At 42.8% G+C, this 24,495-nt stretch overlaps 1 protein-coding gene across 2 annotated transcripts in view; it reads right to left on the reverse strand.

Annotated features, from left to right (window-relative positions):
* TBC1D1 (TBC1 domain family member 1) overlaps positions 1 to 24,495 on the reverse strand; it is a 247,157-nt gene that overhangs the window by 38,135 nt on the left and 184,527 nt on the right. For both annotated transcript variants that reach the window (XM_030800843.1, XM_030800844.1), the window contains 2 exons: positions 11,711 to 11,896; positions 5,351 to 5,512 (listed from right to left, as the gene is read on the reverse strand). In XM_030800843.1, coding sequence (XP_030656703.1) covers positions 5,351 to 5,512; positions 11,711 to 11,896 — 348 coding nt within the window. The remainder of the gene's footprint in view (positions 1 to 5,350; positions 5,513 to 11,710; positions 11,897 to 24,495) is intronic.

Consider the following 24,495-nt stretch of genomic DNA (forward strand, 5'->3'; position numbering starts at 1 on the left):
AATTCTTTATCTCATTACTCAGCTATTACAAGGCCAAAAAGGTGGAAAGGGGGAGAGCAAGAAGACTGAAGAATAAGATGCCAAGTCTTTCTTGTCTTTTGGGAGAAAGGAAGCCTCCGAGTTAGGCATTGATCTTTCTTTCCATCCGGGAAAAAAAGTGGCTGCTTTGTACCCTGCCCTGCCACTCAGACAGCCTGCCCAGGAGGATGGTTTCTCTGGTTTCCGTCTCCGGCCACCTTTAGGAAAAGTTTCTGTTCTGGCAAGGTAGCAGCAGCAGATAGCACTGATTGCGAGGCCACTATGCACCGTTGCCATTCCACGCACGTTCCGTGTATTGGCCCATACCATCCTCATAACCTTCTAAGGGAAACATGATTATCCTCGTGGTAAAGAAAAGAGAGGCAGTGAGAAGAGGTCCCTTGCCCCAGGTCATTAGGCCGGTGAGTGACAGCCCAGGGTGCTGACTGCCATTTTCTCTTGGTGTCCTCCATGTCAGAAATGTCAAACAAGGCTGCTACTCAAATGGGGACTAGAGAAAAAATATTTTGTGTTCCTATCTTGCAATTAATGATAAAATAACCATCTGTGGATTTGAACCAAATAGCAATCATTTTATTAACAGACTCAAAAGTCTCACTGGGCCACCTCTTGGAAATACTTACTGTGTAGTAAGTACTTTCTTCTTTCCCTTTCAAGTATCTTTTTTTTTTTTTAAGTTGGCCTGCAGAAGAAATACAGGGCCCCTGTAAACCATGACCACATCCTATACCTTCTGTAATTTTATCTCAGCATTAATATAATGACCCTGTAGAGTGAGTTGAATGGTGTCCCCTCAAAAAAGATGTGTTCACTTCCTAATCCCTGGAGCTTGTGAATGTTACCTTCTTTGCAGACATAATTAAGTAAGGACTTTGGGAGAAGGAGAGCATCCTGGATTATCCAGATGGGCCCTATATCCAGTGACAAGCATTCTTGTAATAGACATACAGAGGAGGAGATGAGAAGGGGAATCAATGTGACCAAGGAGGCAGAGGCTGGAGTGCCGTGGCCACAAGTCTAGGAAGCTGACAGCCACCAGAAGCTGGAAGAGGCCAAGTACAGACAGGCTGACGCCATGGTTTTGGAGCTATGGCCTCCAGAACACTGAGAGAAGAATTTCTCAGTTGTTTTAGTCGCTATTTTTGTAGTAACTTGTTATGGTAGCAACAGGAAACAAATAAACCCTGATATCTGCTTTCTACTATTATTCTATCTCTTGTCTCCCTCTGCTATTCCAGCTCATAGATATATCCTGGCTACATACACACACGCACACCCTCCCCACAAATACTTCAAACGCTGATGAGAAGTAAATGTGGGCTAGAAAACAGTCAGCATGACAAGTGATTTATAGTGGGGCTTTCACAAAATACTTTTTCTCAAACTGGGAAATTTTCCCAAGTTATGAAATATCCAATTTACTATTACTAAATCATTCCCATTGTCTTATCAGACCTTTATTTTTTGAAAGAAAAGAATATTGGCTGTGTCACTGGACAGTACCAGATATTGTGGTATTCAGGAGTAAGCTTAGATTCTGTGATTTAAAGCACAGGATCATGCAGGTTGGACCCAGTGTTTTTGCTAAGAATGGCCTGGAACGCCCTTCCCCACCATGGTGCTGCCTTCACTCCTAACCCAAGAGAAACCTGGCAGTGGAGCCCACCTAGGGCTTGCAGGCAGGGTCTGGGAGGGCAGGAGGCCGTTCCTCCATCCCCCATGTAAATAGCTTCTTACTCACTTAAAAAATAATATACACTCACTGTTTAAAAGCGGGGCAAAAAAACCGCTGAAATGCAAGAGGTATAAAGAAGAAAGTGAAAAAGCACCCATAACTAGAATGAGCATATATTTACCATCCAAAGCAGGAAGCTTTTGAAAGTGGAGAGGAGGAAGGCTATTAATAATTTTGCCAGGACAGGAGTCATAAACCAGGGCTATGCCAGGTGAACTGGGCTCTATGGTCATCCTGTCTATAACCTGGACATCTGCATCGTGGGTGTTTTTCCATGTATACACACATGGAAATATCAACAGTACAGGAGACCATGCTGTACTCTTTTCATTTAACAACTTATCTATCTTTTACATCAGTAAATACAGATCTACTTATGGTGTCGTTTTCAAGGAATATGACATGGGATAGTCACATGTTGGGTTTTTTGTTTTGCTTTGACTATTAAACAATGTCACAATAAGCATTCTTCTTACTGCAGTACATTTTTGGCTGATTAGTTTCTACAGTAAGTTTTTATAAATGGCATTGCCGGGTCAAAGGCAAGCAGAGTTTGCATCTGGCCCTTACCGTCAGCAGCCCAGGCAGCCACTCTGCAATCCCATTCCTAAAAAAGACATTCCAGCTTATAAGGTTCTATCTAGATATCTTTCGAGAAATCATTTTGACATGTACTAAACTGAATTATCTATAATGTCATAGGATTATGTTATCTTCTCCTAAATTGATACCCTAATCCTGGCCCCTCATCTAATTTTAACTGGGAAAATTTTATAAATTCCTTTATTTCCATCACTTCAGGGTCTTTTATGTCACTATGAGGAAGGGCCTCTTAATCCACACAACTGTCCTCTCTTTCAAGGTCTCTGAGGTGAGTTGGCCTCTACTTCAAAGGTCAAAGATATGATTCAAATTTAGTCTCAAATTTTTAGATTCACATTTTTATTCTGAGCCACAAAATAGACCGCCGTCATTTGTTTGGAGTTGTTAAATCTTAATGTGTTAAAACCACCTGACTGACAAAGCCCCCTTTATGGTTAGAGCTTCTGCAGTAAAAACTGATGTGGCGAAGTCAGGCAATACATAAGGAAATTCCAGGTCAGCCTTAGCGCACTCCAATACACAGAATGCTCAATCATCTGTGCCCAATTTTCACTACCCAGGGTCCAGATTCCTAGAGTATTTCTATTAGCCCCCACAAAATATGCCCAGTGAAAAACAAATATCCAGGTGCCAGGCTTCTAAGAAGCTCAAATATTTGGAATAGCTGTCACAGATCCATGCAATTTGCCTTTTGCAGAAGCAAAGACACCTGAAGACGATCATCTAGGCAACTGTGAATTGGGGAAGAACAGACTCATTCTTTTCTCTGCTTTCTCCCTTTTCAAAACAGCAATTTGAGGTCATTTGGTGTAAAGGTAAATCTCAAGCAAAAAGTAGAGGTGCAAGGAATATTAGAACTGGAAGAGAGCTCCAAGATCCTCTGCTCGGTGCAAGTCTCTCCTTCTGTCAGTAAGGAGGCAAGAGCCCAGAAGGAGGGTACCTGCCAAAGCCACACTGAAGCTGCTGTCGATCCAGAACTTCGGTCTCAACCACTGCATACATGTTCTGAGAAAAGCACCTGCAGATCCTGTTTAACAGGAGGCAGTGCAGCACGGTGGTGTGAACCCAGCTCTGTGGCCGAGCCACTACTCAACTGCTCTAAGCCCAAGTTTTCTTATCCAGAGAAAGGGAAAAGGCTAACGAACAATAACTACCCATGATTACTAAAATTGATGTCAAAATTCAGAAAAGGTTAAAAATGCCCAAAAAACTATTAATAAAAAACACTGCTTTGTTTCATTAATGCTCCTAGAGATGAAAAATGCATATGCAGGCCGGGCGCAGTGGCTCACACCTGTAATCCCAGCACTTTGGGAGGCCGAGGCAGGCAGATCACCTGAGGTCCAGAGTTCGAGACCAGCCTTGCCAACACAGTGAAAACCCGTCTCTAGTAAAAACACAAAAAATTGGCCAGGCGCGGTGGCTCACGCCTGTAATCCCAGCACTTTGGGAGGCCAAGGTGGGCGGATCACGAGGTCAGGAGATCGAGACCATCCTGGCTAACACTGTGAAACCCCATCTCTACTAAAAATACAAAAAAAATTACCCGGTCGTGATGGCGGGCACCTGTAGTCCCAGCTACTCAGGAAGCTGAGGCAGGAGAATGGCATGAACCCGGGAGGCAGAGCTTGCAGTGAGCTGAGATCATGCCACTGCATTCTAGCCTGGGCGACAGAGCAAGACTCTGTCTCAAAAAAAAAAAAAAAAAAAAAACCCCCACAAAAAATTAGCCAGGCATGGTGCCAGGCGCCTGTAATCCCAGCTACTCAGGAGGCTGAGGCAGGAGAATAGCTTAAACCTGGGAGGCAGGAGTTGCAGTGAGCTGAGATCGTGTCATTGCACTCCAGCCTGGGCAACAAGGGTGAAACTACATCTCAAAAAACAAAAAAGAAAAAGTGCATATACAACGTTTTCCCACTGTACAACTGATAAACTCAAGAAAAACCCGTTCTATGCATACTTGAAACCCTTATTCAGAACACCTGGTTATTCATGATGAGCTCAACCAGAACTCAGTAGCACAGAATCAGATTAGACTCAGGCTTTTACTCTTGCCAGAAGACATTAACATATATTTTTAAAGAAATCATTGTTTCACTAGAACACTAATAATGACTGAAGGTAAGCTTCCAAATAGCGGTTCTCAAACTATCTGTGAAGCATCAATTTTTTTTCTTTTTAAAAATTTTCCAATCTCCTGCAGGCTGATATTTTTATACGATACAGTAAAAATAAATTAGTAGAAAAACAAAATTAAAAAAAAAAACAGATGGACAAAATATAAGTCCACATTTTAAATTAGGATCACTGTGTCAAATTGGGGGAAACCTTTCCAAATGCTTAGTTTCAAGTTCTGCACTTATCTCTTCTTGGACCAGTAACAGTTTGGGCTGGCAGATCTCACTGAAAAAAAGTGAATCTTGCCCGCTCTCTAAGGCCTTACAGTATAGCAGACACATGCTGTGTGCTCCTCACAACATCCACTGTCAGCACCCACATCTTACACTTGTAGAAACTGGAGCTCAGAGAGGGTGAGGCATTTGTCTAAGATCACACTGCAAAGTAAGTGGCAGAGCTGAGATTTAAGCCCAAGACCACCTGTCTGAAGTCTGTGCTCCACACACTATGTTGTCTCCCTAGAGTACCCAGAGACAAGCATACAATTAGTTTCTAGTTTATAATTTAATTCAAAGTATACCATCAAATCATTATGCAGTTTGCAGGCAACGAAGCCCTTGGGTTTTCCTGTCTTCTTCCTATTTCCTGGCCTTCTGGGAATTTTAATTAAGAGGAATCATGAAAGGTGGTGAAATTCATGTCTATTAAGTAAGGTATATGGAAATAGATTAAGATGTGATGAAAAGAAGGGAGATGGCCACTAAAATTAGACTTGACATTTTTTTTATTCCACACTTCTCCCCAATCACCATTATGAGGGGTGAGGTTGACTAGATGCTTCCCAATGAAACTTACCTTGCCCAACAGCTGAGTGTATTTTTTCCATGTCAAACTTAATTTTTGATCTTCCTGGAGTGCTAAGCATCTTTTCCCACACTGTAGTTACTTCTTTAAGACAGGGAGTAATTTCTTCATAATCGAGCTTCAGGCGCTTGTTCAGCAAATCATTTTCGGAGGCTGGAATAGACCATTCCAGAGCGCATTAGTAAAGGCTACAGCTACGGAATTTCCATTATACAACATGGCTGCCTACTTGTTATCTCACTGAGATGTCAAGCAGTTACAACTGGCTTAACGCGTCTAAATATAAGTCACTGTCCATGCCTCTACCCATTTTCCTTGTTTTGGAAAATGCTAAAAACCTAGGAGGTATGTGATTTCTCTTACCCCTTCACCCCCAACATACTCTGTTGGCTCTACTGCTAAGACATAACCCACATCTGCTCAATTCTTTCCATCTTACCCCTATCAAACCATGAGCCTCTCCAGGACAAGAGCTATGTGTTATTAATAAAATTCCCAGTGACTAGCGTGGTTAGAACTTGATGCAATTTTTTTCATCTAAACTAGGAGAGGCACTCTAAAGAAAGTTTTCTTATTTAGAGCCAAACCTCCATTTGGTAGCTTCTACCATGGATCCCATTTTCTGCTTCTTGGGGTTAAACTGAATAAATCTACCCCTTTCAAATGACATCTCTCAAATATATGAAGAGAGCTACTGTTTCCCACCAAACTTACTCAACCTAAAGCTGCATGAAGAATTATAACTAAATTATCAAGCCCAGGGGGGAATAATATCAATAAAGGGAAATGTTAAATTGACAATTTACATTGATTCCTGGACCCAATCTCTCATTTCATGGCCACAAAAACTGAAGTTCAGGAGGATCAGGTGATTTGGTGCTGGTTATTTACTAGCTAGAGGGAAGCCAAGTGACTCTAAGCACAGTGCTGCCTTCCTCTCAGCTTTTATGGTTTTCCATCTACCATCTTTAACCTTTTCTCTCATCCTCTGATGAATGCATTTTTAAAAATGTCAACCCTAGATTTTTTAGGGCTGGGAGGCTCAGCAATTAAATGACCCCCACACTTGCAGAGATTTTAGAAGAACTGCAATGAATATCTGATTTTTAAACCATCATGTATTATTTAACTAAGAAAAATGTTTAAAAAAAAATTTTTTTTTAATGTCAACCCTAGATTTTTTTTCATTTTTTATTTTTTTGGCTGTGATTTGGGCTATGAGAAAACACAATAAATGTCACTAGAGTTGAGCTAATCCTTGCAGCAAATCAGGTTTGGGGCTAGCCTTGCTGCACTGCAACTGGCAGCAGCACTGGGTTCTGGATGCCAACGTACGTTCCTCTGGCAGTAAGGCTGCTACAAGCATGTCTGGCCACCCTAACAGAGCCCAGCAGGCAACATGAGCATCCTGCTCTGTAGTCCACACAGCTTCACACAGCCAGAAAGAATTCGCCAGAAGATTCAGCTGAAAAGGCTCAATCCACAAACATCCTGCTGTTTCGTATCCTAACAACACTGCTGCCTAAAATCAGTGGCCTCAAAAATGCCTTATCAACCGAGGCAGATGGTGCAGAACTACAACAAACACCCAGGCTCCAGGGCAAGAACTTCAGATACAGGACCCAGCTGTTTGCAATATTAAATAAGACCCCACACACCCATGCGGTTTGCAAGCTCGTAGAGATAGGGGAAGAGGACTGACTGAGATCAAATGTAAATTTGCAACAAAGTTCTCTAAAATATTTATTATGATTTAACACAAATGTCTGAGCCAACTTGGACTTTGTGATAACGTTCAGGTCTGATTTGTGCCTACTCTGGTGGGTGGGCTATGGCTGCTCCATCCCCAATTCTGCTCTGTTAACAATGGCTTTCCCAGATAAAACTGTCTTGCCAGCTGCCACCATCTCTTGAAAGCTCAGAATGGAAAGCTAATAGACTGGGAGGCTCAGCAATTAAATGACCCCCACACTTGCAGAGATTTTAGAAGAACTGCACTGAATATTTGATTTTTAAACCACCATGTATTATTTAACTAAGAAAAATGTTTTTAAAATAAAAAACATCAACTGTAATTCAAAATTTAATGTTATCACATCATTTTAATCTTATTAAAGCATAAAATGCTGAGTTATATGGATTAGCTCAACTGGCAATAACATGTCAACACCAAGCCATGGCTGTATTGAATCACATGTTGCGATCTTGCGTTAGGCTGCTCACATCTTCATTGAAAAATGCAGAAAAATGGGCTGGGCACAGTGGCTCATGCCTGTAATCCCAGAACTTTAGGAGGCCAAGGTGGGAGGATTACCTGAGGTCAGGAGTTCGAGACCGGCCTGGCCAACATGGTGAAACCCCGTCTCTACTACTACTACTACTAATACTAATACTAATAATAATAATTAGCTGGGGGTGGTGGTGGGCGCCTGTAATCCCAGCTACTCGGGAGGCTAAGGCAGGAGAATCACTTGAACCCAGGAGGCGGAGGCTGCAGTGAGCCGAGATTGCGCCATTGCACTCCAGCCTAAGCAACAAGAATGAAACTCTGCCTCAAAAAAAAAAAAAAAGGAAAAATGGCCTTGCAGAGGAGGACGGCAGAGGACTGGTGGCTTCAAAGAGAGGCAATGCTTTTTGTTCTAACACCAATGAAAATTAGCTATCTAATTTTGGAGAAATCACAACTTCAGCTTCCAAGTGCCTACAATAGAGTGAGGAAGACTGAGATGACATAGTATGGTTCTTTCCAGAATGCGATGCTTCCAGAATAGTAAAAAATATTTGATTCATCTATTCAAGTCAGGAAACAGGCTTAACCATAGGAAGAACTTCCTCATACACATTCTTCTAAATTCTTTCCCAAAGAGTATGCAAGTCAGCTTGAACCCCTGATCAATTTCAAGAGCCATCTCAGATGCAATTTAACCTTCCTTTAAGAAGGGAGAAAAAAAGAAACTCACAATAGAATGCCTATCTCTCTAAGTACAGCAGGTCCTCAAATAATGTCTTTATGTTCAATGTCGCTTTGTTATAATGTTGACAAGAAAAAAATGGATTCTTAGCCCAGGGCCATTATCTGTGTGGAGTTTGTGTTCTCTTCATGTCTGTGTGGGTTTTCTCCAAGTGCTCCAGTTTCCTCCCACATCTCAAAGATGTGCACATTAGGTTAATCAGTATGTCTACATGGTCCCAGTCTCTCTGTGTGTGTGTGTGTGTGTGTGTGTGTGTCACCCAGTATGTCTACATGGTCCCCGTGTGTGTGTGTGGTGTGTGTGTGTGTGTGTGAGTCACCCCAAGATGGAATTGCATTCAGTCCAAGGCTGGTTCCTGCCTTGCACCCTAAGCTGTAGGGATAGGTTCTGGCCACCTGAGACCCTGAAGTGGAATAAGTGGAAAAATAATTAACTCTTTCTCTTTTTTTTTTTTTTTTTTTTTTTTTTAAGATGGAGTCTCACTGTGTTGCCCAGGCTGGAGTGCAGTGGCACCATCTCGGCTCACTGCAACCTTCGTCTCCTGGGTTCAAGCAATTCTCCTGCCTCACCCTCCCAAGTAGCTGGGATTACAGGTGTGCACCACCACGCCCGGTTAATTTTTTTGTAATTATAGTAGAGACAGGGTTTCACCACATTGGCCAGGCTGGTCTCGAACCCCTGACCTCAGGTGATCTCCCTGTCTCGGCCTCCCAAAGTGCTGGGATTATGGGAGTGAGCCACTGTGCCAAGCCAATAATTATCATGTTTGTACTAGTCTTGCTTAAATGTTTGCACATTGCACGTTTACATCAATATTTAATATTAGAAGTGTCTTGGGTCTTTATTTAGAAGTTTGGTGATGTTTTTGTGCCCAGAAATATGCCATAGGAACTTAACTCTTGTTTTTAGCAATAAACCCTTGGTAAAAGTTGTTTCATTATACATCATTTTGCTTAAATTCGCAGTTTCCATGAACCTATTGGCAACATTAAGTGAATACTTACTGTACACTCTGGCTGATTCTTATCAAATCTTGCATCTATATTTAATGTAAAAGTTCTGCCCTGCCCCTAATCCACATCAACAAAACTTACTAAATATTTTTAAGCAATCAGGCTCTTATTGCTAGTTATTTTTTTTATCAGCAATCAAGGTCCTGTACACACTAATACAATAGATTAATGCTTCCAACATTATATTAAGCAAGTTTATTGTGTTTTCACCACAAAGATAAACACATGTTGAACTTCACAGAGCTAAGAAGAGAAATGAAGTCAAACAGTAAAAAATAAAAGACCACAAAAACTGAACACTGCCAAGAAGCCAGATGAAATGAGGAAGCATTAGAAGAATGTTGGCAAGGGCCAGTAAACTTAATGCAACACCTGGCAACGGGTTCCAGGTAACCTTAGGAAACTCTTGCCTTTTCATTCTAGTCTGTCTGGTCATTGTTTGCACAGCAGAATGTATTCTGCTTTTGCGGCACACTGATTTTGCCTCACCAATTACAGCTGTCCTCACCACAAAGAAGCCAGCTGTGAGCACCGTTCCCATTTTATTGCTATGCCCTGATTTTACATGGCTGTCATTTGCAAGAAGATTGGCCAGTATTGGCATTAAAGTTTACAACCTACATGACGAACATAACTGCCTTTTTCCTCTTCAACGAAAATCCCAAGATACACACGAATATAACTGCTGTGCTCCCGAGCTGTCATTTAACTGATGACACATGTAGTAATGCCACCACTATCAAATATCTTTTAGACATCTGCTTTTAGAATTACCTTCACGAACACACAAGAAAGTGGCAGAAAAACTGGGTTGGAAGAAAATAGCACTCACCTGCTCTAAACGCCCCCCAGTGTGCTATCACCTTCCACAGCACCCTGATGGGAGGACCCGTCTTTCTCAGCTTCAAAACTGCGTATTGGAAAGCTTACTAGCCTATTCCAACTGTGCGGCTACTTTCATATCGAAAGGTCTTATTCCTTTATATTTCATTTTCTGTTTTCAGTCAAAAGATATAGACACTATCTCTTTACATTCTATGAATTCGTACTTTTCAACTGCAGAAACTATATTGCTGGTACACAGTGTTGTCATAACTCACAAGTATTGTATGGACATGCACAGAGAACGTCTATCCACTTGCTATGACACTAGCTATGCAACTGAAACTCATGGATGCAACATATTCTCGGGAGCTTATTCCTCAGATTTGGTGTCTTAATGACTTTCAGCTCTATACAAGCATCAAGGTCATTTTAAAAGATCAAAATTTGCAATCAAGAATGATGCGCGGTGGCTCACGCTTGTAATCCCAGCACTTTGGGAGGCCGAGGAGGGCGGATCACGAGGTCAGGAGATCGAGACCACGGTGAAACCCCGTCTCTACTAAAAATACAAAAAAATTAGCCGGACGTGGTGGCGGGCGCCTGTAGTCCCAGCTACTCGGAGAGGCTGAGGCAGGAGAATGGCGTGAACCCGGGAGGCAGAGCTTGCAGTGAGCTGAGATTGCGCCACTGCACTCCAGCCTGGGCGACACAGCGAGACTCCGTCTCAAAAAAAAAAAAAAAAAGAATGATGCTGAATGAAATGTACTGTAATTCCAAAATTGTTCTGGGGCAATGGCAGGGTGACTGAACCATCTGCTACATCTTCCCTTTGAAAGAGATTATGCAGACTTCCTGCTCAAAATCTTCACTACTTTATCACCGTGCAGTTCTCCAGATACCCTAAGACTCATGCTCTTTCCAAAGAGTATGTAAACTTTGCATCTTAAGCTACTTTGAAGATAATATTAATTAGTTCCAGTGTCAGTATGGAAACAGGAAATGAACAAAATCTAAACTTTCAAAGTTCATGTCATATTTTGACACTATTGATATCAGTACAGGTAGAACTCAGCTAATTCTTTTTTTCAGATTACTTGCAAATCACTGAAAAAGCACACAGAGTGAAGTTACTCATGTTAATGACTTACACAAGAAAAGTTCATACCTAACACACAGGCACAGACTATGGCTGAGGATAAAGCAGAGAGAGAGAGAGTCAGAGGGGTAGCCAAAACAAAACAAAAAGCACCTTTCAGCATGTTAGAGCTTAGATTTAAAGCTTGTATCTCAGAAGTTCTAAACAGTGTACTAACAGTGACCATAGAGGAATAATGAATATAGTTGGTGAAACTATCATTAGATCACCAACCAGAAAGTAAACAGTGTTAATATTACTCTGAAAAAGTAAACAGATATAGATAGATGTGTACATTAGACTATCATGCTGCTATATTTTGAAGACAGCATGCTTATGTCTGATGTGATTAACTTCAGAGCCAAGATAAGACCAGGCCTGTTCAATATCAAGATGGCAAACCAACCTTGGAGCTTCTGATTTTCCTTCTCCATTCTGAGCAGCAGTATCTGTTGAAGGATAGCCTTTTGCCACAGCTCTCGGAGCTCACGAGATGTCCTTTTCTTTTCCTCTGGTGGGGGGCCAAATGGCCCATCTTCACAAACTGGTTCTAAAGGAGATCGGGGGGGAAGCTCTCCAAGCTCTGAATAATCTGGAATGGGAGACGGCATTCCAGAATTGTCATTTTTCAACAAAAAATGCACATTCAAACACAGTGCCAAATCAGCAAATTCTGTTCATTCAGATAAAATATAATAATATCACCAAATTTAAAACTCATGTGTTAATATGCATTGGCATAAGCCATGTCTGAGCCACAAACGTGAAACAAATGATATATCAAATGGTAAGCAAACTTCAGTAGCTGAGGAAGTATTTAAAAGATACCTGCTTTTTAAGGTGTAATATTTTTATCTCCTTCTGAAAATGTTATTTAATAATTATATTGATAATTATAGAAAACGTTCATATAGTGCCTACTGTGTACCAAACTGTTCTCAGAGCTTTACGTACAATAATTTAACACTCACAAAACTCTAAGACATGGGTATTATAACTATCCAGTTTTAAAGAAATGCAAACTGAGGAACAGGGAGTTTATGTAACTTGCCTAATGTTACAAAGCTAGGAAGGAGTCAAGCCAGGACTGGAACCCAACAGTCTGGCCTTCATGTGCATTCTTAACCCCTGTGCTATCTGGCCAGGTATTCTGAAAGAAGATTAAAATGTATTTAATAGCCAGTAATAACAGTAACCATTAGCAGACCTTCTACCAAGTGCTGGGCACTGCGCCGGGCATTTTATATAGGTAGACTCATTTAATCCTGATGACAAGTCCAGAAGGCAGATATTAGCCTGGAAAGGAAACTAAAGTTCAGAAACTTGCCCAAGGTCATACAGTGAGTAAGTAGGTACACCGGCATACTCTTAAAACTCATGTCTTCCTGATTCAGAAGACCATTTGTTCCCACTACATACCACTATAATCCAAATGTTTCCTATGTCTAAATTACATAGTTTTATAGAGTCTTATTTCATCATGAGCCTATCAGACAAATGAATAAATTAAAATTCTACACCTTTTGGGGGTTTATATGCATTCTAGGAGGATGTTACTGTGTAAGGTTCAATAGAAAAGCAAGAATTGAAAGTATCTATAAAGTAACATCTCAATTTGATACATATATTATGAGAGACAGTACAGTTCAGTGATTAATAGGGCAGGTTCTGGAGCCAGGCTGCCAGGATTCTAATCAAGACTCTGTCATTATTGATTTTGTGATCTTTAACAAGTTGCTTAACCTCCTGATGCTTCCACTTCCCGATCTGTCAAGTGGGTATGACAGAGCCTCCCCTCAGAGTGGTGGTAAAGAGACTGAGTTAATAGGCTATAAACCACTGAGAACAGGGCCCAACACAGAGTAAGAACACAATTAAAAAAAAATAGCTCTCATTGTTTGCTATCATATCTTTACTAGGGGCACAGAAAAGAAATCAAAATTTCAGCTACTCAACTGTAAGCCCTAACCAGGTTAGAACCTTGCTGCCTTGTTGACAAGGGTTTTGGTCACCACACTGAGCACAGTTGCTGACACCCAGCAGGTGCCTGGGAAATAACTGTTGAACAAAAGAAGGGACAAAATACTGGGTTTATGTGTACTGTTATTTATGTTTTCCCTGTATTTTCTAAATTTGTGGCAATAAATATTTTAAAAATAAAAACTAAGGAAAAATAATGCAAATCTATTCTAATTAAAATGAAAGATGGAAAAACTATTTTCCGCAAAACCCTTATAAAACAAACCTCTTCACCCCCAAACCCTGTATACTCAGGATTAGTCATTACTGAATATGATACAGTTCAATTGAATCCTTTTATTTAATCTTGTTCTGCAGCTTGAAATCTTTCATTTGAGCCCTTTCCTTTCTTTTTCTTATTCTTTTACCATCTTGGCTCTTGGAATTCTGTGGAACACTGCAGTTGTGATTAAAATTCTGCTTTACCTCACATTGGAAGCGTATCTCCCACTGGTTTGCAAAAGAGTCTCGTTTCCAAAGACTAATTCCTGTGACGTGTTCTGGCTGACATGGCAGGCACTGTCCTAATAACGAGGGCAGTGTTTCCAGGCACTCTCACAATCTCGTGTGCATCAAGAGAACCCAGGACGCAGCCAGGCAACAGAAAGGAGCCCCGCTGAGGGTTGAGGGGGTTGACCTGGATATTCTTTTTTTTTTTTTTTTTTTTTTTTTTTTTTGAGATGGAATCTCGCTCTGTTGCCCAGGCAGGAATGTGGTGGCGCTATCTTGGCTCACTGCAACCTCCACCTCCCCAGGTTCAAGCGATTCTCCTGTCTCAGACTCCTGAGTGAGTAGTTGGAATTACAGGCATGCGCCACCATGCCCTGCTAATTTCTGTATTTTTAGTTGAGATGGGGTTTCACCATGTTGGCCAGACTGGTCTCGAACTCCTGACCTCAGGTGATCTGCCCACCTCGGGTCCCAAAGTGCCAGAATTACAGGTGTGAGCCACCAAGTCCAGCTGACTTGGATATTCTTAAACCCTACTAGTAAAACAAGGGCTCACCTCACCTAAACTCCTTCTAATCTCATCCTTCCTGTTCCTCTTCCCAGGGTCTTAAAATTCCTACTGTGTTCCTTTCACATTCGGAAACACAATGAGCAGGTGTAACTCAGGCCAGGAGGATGGAACATTTCTAACAGTAGAGGCTGCTTGTCCCCAGATCCATGTACTCTCCTCTGCCACTTGGGCTACTGACAAGGACCACTGTCTATAGAAGTTTATGAAACTCCGGTTCTATTTTAGTATTCAGAGAAACTGGATCTGCAAAATTACAAGTATTGTTTGGTGACGACAATTGTGAGATTTAAGACCTAAGCTGTCTCCCTAATGTTTTCTACTTTTGTGATCTTTTTCTTATCACTAGTGACAGTTTGTTGAGCTTTTACCATATGGGTTCTTGGCACAAATAAGCTTGTTTGATTCTTACAACAATCTCATAGGACAGGTGATATTAATGATCTCCATTTTCCAGCTAAAATAAATAAGGTGCAGTGAGGTTTTATAACTTGGCCAAGGTCACACAGCTAGTAAGGGTCAGAGCTATGACAAGAAAAAAGGTGTATTTTCCTCCAAAATATAAAAAAAAAAGTTTACCCCGTGTTCCTCTAACTTGTACATGCACAAGCCTCACTGGGGATCTTGCTAAATTAAAGATTTTGATTCAGCAAGTCTGAGGGGAGCATTTCCATCAAGCTCCCCAATAATGCCTCCACTCCTATTTCTCCAAGCACACTCTGAATAGCAGGGCTCCACGCTGCAGCTTTACTCTCTATTTCCTCATGCAACCCTATGCACTTCCTAGCACGTCGGCTCATCTCCTTCACTCCCACCACTGAGAACACAGTTCAAATACTGTTGTTAGCTGCCTGAATTCAGGTCCTCAAGACATGGCAGGAGCTTGTCCCAAACTTGGTCAGGGGACCCAGGCCAAGTCCAGAATACAAAGACATATTTGAGCACTAATATTAATTTCACCGCTGCATGAACTAAATAAAAGCTGATCCACTGTAAAGGTCAGCAAATAAACCCAAGAGTTTAAAGGAGGGTTTCTCAACCTCAGCACTATTGACATTTTGAGGCTGGATAATTCTTTGTCAGGAGGAACTGTTTTATACACTGTAGAATGTTTAGCAGTGGGCATAGTATCATCTGCCCACCATCGATGCCTCTAGGCATTGCTAAATATCCCCTAGGGGTCAGGAGGAACAAAACCACCTCTAATAAGAACCTCTGATTCAGAGCTAAAATCTCACCATTTTGTCTCTCCTAAACCCTGGGAAGGGGCAAAAATGTATCTCCTTTATCCAAATTCATTTCACATGGTAACAATTACTGATTTTATAGTTTACAATTAATAACAAATTTGTATAATATTTTTTGTTCATATTAAGAGTAGCCTGGCTACAAAATAGCTCAGTAATTTATAAAGGGAGATAGTTAAAAATCTTTGTTCTAAATTTGGCCTGCTGAGTCAGTCCAAGTAAGCTGCTTTCTCAACAATGCAAAAAGATCCAGATTGGGGACAAGGCTTTGGTTTGTAATCAGTCCTCCTTCACGCGTGTGCAGTCTTCAGAGATGTGGACTCGAGTGGAGTGGCAGGTCGAGGAGAACAAAATCAAAGTCCGAGGTAACCGTCAGCTGAGAATCTTGTTCTAATGATTAACTGGGGCACTGTTTTCACTTGCATCATTCCTAAGCCAATCCTACCAGCATTGAGTCCCTTATATGTATGCAGCGATGTGATGCGTTAGGTGGTCTAAGGAGGGCTACTCTGAGGTTTCTATTCTCTAGAACAATCCCAGGGATCTGGCTTCTCTCCCCGACTCGCATTCTTGCTGAGAGCTGCACAGAGGCCAGTGTAGGAAGCGTGGCTTGGCTCAGTGCAGTGGAGGCTGAGCCGAAGGAGGGGCTGCTCTACCTCGTGGGCCAACTGTGTTGGTGCCTCTTCGGAAAACATATGCCTTCTGGGTTCCGGTTCCTCAGTGTAAAATGTGAGAAATGATATTCGCCACCGACTGCCCAACTGTGGAGACCACAGGCACTGACAGGCATATTTATAAAGTCGGCAAAGCCACCAAACCAAAGGTCTGCGATAACAACTTAGTCCAGGATTCAATTTTACTATTCTGACATCTCCTATAATGACAGGATGTGGAGCACTTAAATTATGTAGCCTTTCAGAAACAATAGCCTCCAATGGGTTCTAAGAATTTTAAAACCAGTCATAATTCAGGAGGCCTTGGAGACAACTGCCTCCTATTAAATCATTGCTGTGACACTCCCAACAGAGTCATAAATATGATCTATGCTGGTATGTCGATATTTCAGATGCCAAATTATTCCCCAACAACTCTGTGCTGTTGCATTCTTTCTCCTGTGCTGTTGCATTCTTTCTATCTGCACACAAATGTGTGGGGAAGAGTATGACATTGCATCATTGTTATGAACAGAATCAATGCCATGATCGAGAAAGAGAAAAAGCAACGTGCACATGACCTCCTATTTGCTCAGTATCTGGCTCTCTCAAGTGCAGAATACAGGGCTCCTTTCTTGCACTTTCACAAAGCACTGACATTAAGTTCTGAACTGCAGTTCTCCTCCTTTTAAAGACATGATATTAAATCACATGTTAAGTGCCCTGTAAGAAAGAGGAGCTCTAGAAGGAAATGAGAAGACAGATACTTATTCTCCAATTTTCTGGCTTTTTCTGTGTGTTACCCACCATAGAGCATTTTATAACTCTCCATCCCTCTTGAAAATTCTGAACTCCATGCCAAAAAAAAAAAAGAAGTTAAAAAAATTCCAGTTATTCTCAAACCTCTGTTTGAACAACATAAATCGATTCTGGAAAGGATAAAACTGAACATTAAATCTCTGGAGAAAAGTTAACAACAACAGGGATTAACATCTGCAGCGTCTGTTGTTACCAACAGCTCAAGAAAATTTCTTAGAAAAAACAAAGTAAAATGACCATGTAGACTTAATGCTGTCAAATTGTTTACAAAGTGATGAGCAGCTTCACCTCTACTACAACAGAAAGCAGACCCAAGGAGGCAGAGATTTCTGTGTTCCCTGCCATATTCCATACCTGGGAAACAGCAGATATGCATGGAACATTCAATGAATGAACGGATTCATTTGCCCAAGTCCACTCTCAACCCTGCCATGACTTCTGTGGATCTTTTATGGAAAATACTCCAATGAGAACCTGATTATTTCCTACAGTTGCATTATATGACAGTCTAGCTAGAGGAAAACAGAATTTTTTAAAGACAACATTCATGGCTGGGTGCGGTGGCTTACGCCTGTAATCCCAGCACTTTGGGAGGCCAAGGCGGGCAGATCACAAGGTCAGGAGATTGAGACCATCCTGGGTAACACGGTGAAACCCCATCTCTACTAAAAATACAAAAAATTAGCCGGGAGCCGTGGCGGGCGCCTGTAGTCCCAGCTACTTGGGAGCCTGAGGCAGGAGAATGGCGTGAACCCGGGAGGTGGAGCTTGCAGTGAGCCAAGATAGCGCCACTGCACTCTGGCCTGGGCGACAGAGCGAGACTCCGTCTCAAAAAAAAAAAAAAAAAAAAAAACAGACAACATTCATTTGGTATAAAGAAATACTGTTAAGTTCTTGCCTCACGCCAGGCATGCTGCTAGAAATCCAAGTATGAATCAGGGAGCAGAGAAGTACATGACTACTAAAATAAGGGAAATACAAAGAAAGTGTTCTGGAAGTTCAGCAAAGAAAGATGAATTTTGGCTGCTTATAAGGTCAAGAGCATGGGCCCTGGAGCCAGGTATCTGGGATCGAACCTGGCTCTACCATGATCTAGCTACTCAACCTCGAACAGGTTATCTGATCACTTGCCACCTTAGTTTCCTAATCTGCAAAATCTGCATAAAACTGACTAGTTCATAGGATTATTGTGAGCATTAAGTAGGTAAATGTGTGGGGAAAAAACAAGGCTGCACACAGTAAACATTTAATAAAATGTCAACTACCATTCTTCTTACCATCATTGTTGTCAGTTTTTGTGGAAAGGGGGTGGTTCTGGAAGGACAGGTAAAATCCATACAGGTTTAATTGATGGGAGCCACTTTAGGTAAAGGACCAGCATAAACAAGGTGTGCAGGTAATGATTAACTCATCACTGATAATGACCCATTTTGTCTAATGACCAGATAGTATATGCGCATGAATACAGAAGACAAGGCTGGCTGACCCTAGGTTGCTTAAGGTCTAGTCAATCCACATATTAAGTAGTAAGAAACTGGGAATTCCAGAAGATTGGGGGTTTTTAAAGCAGAAGTGATTTCATATATACATTCTTTAGCACTGGAACGATATTCTGGCAGGCAGGGAGTGCACAGCCTAGTGGATCAGAAACATGAAAGGCCACTACCAAACAGTGAGAACAAGTGCTCGAAAAAGAGCTATGGACACAGAACAGAGCACCTAACTGCCTGAGATGGGATCCATGGGGAGGGGAGGGGTGTGATGAGGAGAGAGGTGCACACACACTTAAAAAGAGAAGCCAAGATAAGCAGAAACAAGGACCAGGAGCAAGAGGCCTGCAGATCTTTATCCCCACTCTCTCCCAAAATAGCCGTTTAGGGTAAACTTCCAAGGCTGTGTAAGGATGACTTAGAGATGAGGAAGTCAAAAGTCCTGACTCAGTCTGGTTGGAGGTCATGACAACAGCTCAGAGGAGCACTGAAGACCTCATGGTGGTGGGAAGTCCAGGGAAGAGAACCAGGAAGAGGCACAGAGAACAGGCCTGGGTGGGCGAGCCCAGGGCACAGAGCACCAAGAGCTCTGCGCGGCCCCAGTGGTGGGCGGCTGGTGGCTCTGAATGGGAGGTCTACAGGAGCTGGAGAAGGATCAAGAAAAAGCTGTAGACAGGAGATAACACATGGGAGAAAATTATGCTTGGAAAGAAATGGCATTTGTTTTTGCATCTGCAAGGGGAAGAAAGCTGTATTTTTTGAGGAGCTGAAAGTCAGGGCTCTCAGTTCTTGATTAAAGACAACAAAACTAAAGAGAAACAAATATTCAGCCTCAGCCAGAATCTTAAGTGCTGATCTTTGTAACAGTTTGCCCTATCCTATTACCATTTCTGTAACACTCATTTTCAACTGTGGTTCTTGTAATTTTATAAGACATGCTGGGGTGGAAAAGCCCACCATGGCCCCTGGTCAGTGCCACCAGGATGAGCACCTGAGGGCTGTGTCAGGGAAGCAGGGCCTTGCCTCCCCAGGGACCTCCCACCAGCAGCCACGTCACAGTGGCGACCTTCGCCACCCCGCCCTTATTTTCCTTCTTTCTTCAGGACTGTGGGGAAAGTGTCAGTGCTCACAGGAACATGGAGCTGAAAGGGACACTGGAAAATGACTTAGCTCAACCCTCCCTCTCTTCCCAGATGTGGAAACTGAAGCTTAAAGAGGTCCGACGTCACATTTTCTGGGCACTTACTATGTGCTGGGCAGTATGCTTTACAAGTACCCCACTGATTTCATCTTCACGACCAACGGATAAGCTAGGAATTGGTTTTATCCCTCCATGGCAAGGCATGGGACAAAGAGCCAATTAGGTGGTGAAGCCAGGACTAGAACTTGGCTGGCTCATCCTAATGCCTTGGGGTAATGGACACAAAAGAAAAGAGGAAAAGGAGCAGGCAACTGATGATGCCAGTCCTGGTACTAACTACCAGGAAACGGGCAAGCTCCTTGACCCCTCTGTGTCAGTTTCCTCATTCATAAATCACAGACAATAATAGCATCCACCCCCCACAGCTTTGTTGTGGGGATTAAATGAAAAATCCTTGAGGGCACTTAAAAACAGTACTTGAACAAGAGTAAGTGCTGACTTCCTATTAATATCATTATCTGTTTTGTTCTAAAAAAGATAATCTATTTGGCAAAATCTTTCCGTTGCTTAGACTTCTTCGCAATCAGACTGGGGTTGGGGATAAAAAAGAAAGTTGATTTACTGAAGAATACTGGAGAAGAGAAACCTGTTCTATGAAGCAAATGCCAACATTTTCCCAGGGGCTCCTTGCAACAATAGGAGGCCCCGGGTCACCGTCTTGGTGTGTCCAGGGCCCGTGGTCACATAGAAATAGGGTGGGAGAGGGGTGGAGTTTTGGCCTTTTTTTGTCTGGCTGACTCTTCTCTGTCAATGCTCAGCTCCAAGGTCATGCCCTCGGAGACGGCTTCCTCCTGCTGCACCTGCCCCGAGGGACCCCAGATGCCTCCTCTGTGGCCCACAGCACCATGGCGCCCTGAGCACAGAAAACAAACACAAGAGGAGCTCTGAGAAGCAGGAGGCCAGGGAGCCTGGAGCGTCTCAGGGAAGACTGGGCAGAAAGGAGAGAAGTCAAAGAGGTCTGGGACCGCCTATGAGTGGCCAGCAACCAACATGCAGAGTGGAGGGAAACAAGCAGGCCCCGGGTGCCACACAACTCTTGACCCAAGGGATTGGGACTCAGCTCCTTTAAAGAGTTTATTCTTAAATTATGCAAAACTATCATAAAACTTCACATATACTTCATATATAGATATCTGACACTTTCATATAACTTTCTACATATAAAACCTTATAAGAAACATATCATAAGGTGCTTATCCCTCCCCTACCTTCCTGTGACCAATCATGCATTCAATTCATCACAGAACAGTGATGAAATAAAACCAAGCTCCACCCCTAAGGAGACAGCTGAGCAGGCCACCTTCCAGGTCTGTGTGCCAAGGGGTCAAGGGCAGCCTACAGGGTTGCAAGAGTGCGGAGGGCAGCTGTGCAGGCCCAACCTCAGAAGAGATGATCCCAAGTGAGACGTTCATGGGGGTGGGGAGGGGTGGGAGTGAGGAAAGGGGAAAGGTCCAGTGCTGAGTTCTGACGCACGACTGGGAAGGAGGAATGCCAGAGATGGGGGGCAGTCCCACCTTGGCAAGTGCGGGAATTAAAAGAAAGAAGCACGATGAATTTGATGACTGCAAGTAGTTCCCCACGGGGCCCAGCGAAGGGACAGGGAGTGCCTGCAGATGGTAAGAGGTGGGCTGGGTTAGGTGGTCAGAAGGAAAAGGGCCTCCTGTGCTGGGCAAGGCCACCATCCTGAGCACACTCCGAAGAAGAGGTGAAAAACAGCAGAGAGTGCGTGGGCAGTAACCACGTGGAGTTACCCTGGCTGCTGCCCACACTTAGCCCTCTGATCTCATCCACGTGGATTTGTTTTAAAAGGTGTCAGACCACCCAACATTGGTCGTTTACATTGTTCACTCTGTGATTACAGCTGCTGGTCAAACCTACTCAGCTTGGACCTCACTGTGGGCACAGAGGTCAGGACATCTGACCACTCCCTCCAGCAGCACATGGGTCACGGCTGACAGAACCTAGACCATGAGTTCAGTCTACAGGAGAAGTTCTCAAAATGTGTTCCCCACACGAGCTTCAGCCTCAGCACCACCTGGGAGCTTGTTAGAAATGCAAACTCTTGGTCCTACCCCAAACCTACTGGATCAAAAACTCTGGGGTAGATCCAGCAACCTGGATTTGAACAATTGGGAAATTCTAATGCACACAAAAGGTTGAATCTCTGGCCTTTGGCGTTCAGCACTTTTTTAGCCACTTACTTTACGTTATAGAGTTAACTTAATTGGATGTTTCACATTATGTGACACTAGGGAACAAAGGTACCTTTTACATACATTATTTTAAATTAATTAAGCAATGACTCTACCCATTATGGATGGATGACCTGACCATTAAATAGAGTTTTAAAATGTAATATAACTTGCCTTTTTTTTTTGAGATGGAGTCTCACTCTTGTTGCCCAGGCTGGACTGCAATGGCACAATCTCAGTTCATTGCAACCTCCGCCTCTCAGGGTTCAAGTGATTCCCTTGCCTCAGCCTCCCAAGTAGCTGGAATTATGGGTGCGCACCACCACGCCTGGCTAATTTTTTTGTATTTTTAGTAGAGATGAGGTTTCACCACGTTGGCCAGGCAGGTGTCGAACTCCTGATCTCAGATGATCTGCCCGCCTCAGCCTCCCAACGTGCTGGGATACAGGCGTGAGCCACCACACCTGGCCTATCACCATGCTTTTCAAACACCAGTCAAAGCATACTTTTATCTTTGTCAAAGGCAAAGTTCAAAGCCAAAGACTGAACTAAATACCATTTTCTTAAGAAATGTATTAAGGGGCCGCTCCCTGCTAATCCAGATCAACAACCCACACTATTACAGCAATAACAAATTTCCTTCCAGAAAACTTCCAGATCTGAACATAGTCAGAGGCAGACTGATGACTCACCTAACATAAACAGAAAAATATACTACTAAAAGCTAAGATCACGATTTCTCAACCCACATCATTTAGGCATCTGCAGAAAAGCAGCTCATTACAACCCAGCTTTCAACCGCCCCACCATGGGAGCCTCCCCTCCAGCCCTGGCCTCCTCAGCCCAGGGTACTCCGGGCTGCCACACCCTGCCGAGAAAGGTGGGCTCAGTATCTCAGGGCCTTTCTGCTTCTGTTTCTACTGAGACATGGTGAAAAGAAAAGCAAGCCAACTTCTTCACCCTCAAATCTCCCCTAACAAAGTGTTATGAGGGTCAAAACTAGACCTGGAAAGAGAAAAGTGGCTGTGTTACAGAGAAACAGCTTTTAACTATACCCTGTGAAGCTCTGGTTGCAAAGTCCATGCAGGAAGCCAGGGAGTGGAGAATGGAGCTCGGGATGCTCTAATAAAATCATAGGGACTGGGTGGCTTAAACAACACATATTTGTTTCTCACAGTTCTGGAGGGGAAGTCCAAGATCAGGGTGGCAGCACAAGTGTATTCTAGTGAGAGCCCTCTCTCTTCCTGACTTGCAGAGAGCTTCCTTCTTGTTGTATCCTAACAGGGTGAAGAGAGAGGAAGCTCTGGGGTCTCTACCTCTTTTTGGAATGACAGTAATCCCATTCATGAGGGCTTCATGCACACAATCTCATCTAAACTTCATCACCTCCCAAGGGCCTCCCTTCAAACACCATAACACTGTGCATTAGGGCTTCAACATAGGACTTTTGGGGGGACACAAATATTCAGTCCATAGAAGGGGCAAATCTGATTCCAAGCTACCCCATCCCTCAAACAAAGCAGGTTTAATTCAACGTTTTACAGAGCCTCTGACAACTTCCCTTTTAAAAAAGTTCAATCTGTACCTAAGAAAAAAGGAGTATGTTTAAAGCCCAGGAAACAAGGCTTTATTACAATGGAAAGGCATGGGATGGCCTTGAGCTGAGCCTCAATGGATTGGCACAATTCAGAATTTTTTTGAAGTGGGAGGGGAGGCCTCGGGGTGCCAGAAAGGGATTTGTTTGAGCAAAGTCACCAAGTACTCTGGCTCAGAGCTGTCCTTTCTTTTGAATTCACAGCACTTGCTTTCTATATCATTAACGTGGCCACCGACCTGTGCTGCTGTGCGGCACCTTTCATCTTTGCTGTTCTTTAACTTTAAGCCAGGTCCTGGGATCGGACTTGAAAGTGGACTCTAGCATCTGGTCTGCTTTCATCCCGCTTCCTCACCCAGACTTCTTCCTTGTCAACACAGGACAACCTGACCTACCCCATCGCAGGAAGCAGATTTAGAATAGTACTTCCAACCCACCCCAGTTCCACTGCACCAACCCAGGGCGACGCATAACATGTGCTTCCAAGTCCCTGGATTATCATGGAGTGCAATGCCAGCACTTGACATAAAAGCCCAACATCTAATTAAAATCGCTTGAACATCCAGAAGACAAGGGAGAGGGGAAAAAAGGATGACGACGGCTCCCCAGACTCAAGACTTGAGAAATTACAGGCTTTTAATGTAAAATCAGACAAAATGTATTGCAGGCAAAAAAAAAAAAAAATTTAGGTTTTCTGAAAGAACCAAAAGTCAAGGTATAATTTCTGCCACATGACATTTATAATATAGATGGGCAGATTTCATGTGTTTAATTAGTACTTAAACAATATTTATTAAGCTTGGGATAGAAAAGGATCATTTTATCCTGATAAGAGTTTCAACCCCAAAATTATTAAGGTTTATGCCACAAAATAGCATTTGCATCAATAAAAGATAACAAAAACCCTTTAGGAATTTTAAAAGACTCTTCTCCTCAATAGCTGCAGCTTTCCAATTCA

Source organism: Nomascus leucogenys, chromosome 20 (assembly GCF_006542625.1).
Source record: "Nomascus leucogenys isolate Asia chromosome 20, Asia_NLE_v1, whole genome shotgun sequence".
NCBI classification, from domain to species: Eukaryota; Metazoa; Chordata; class Mammalia; order Primates; family Hylobatidae; genus Nomascus; species Nomascus leucogenys.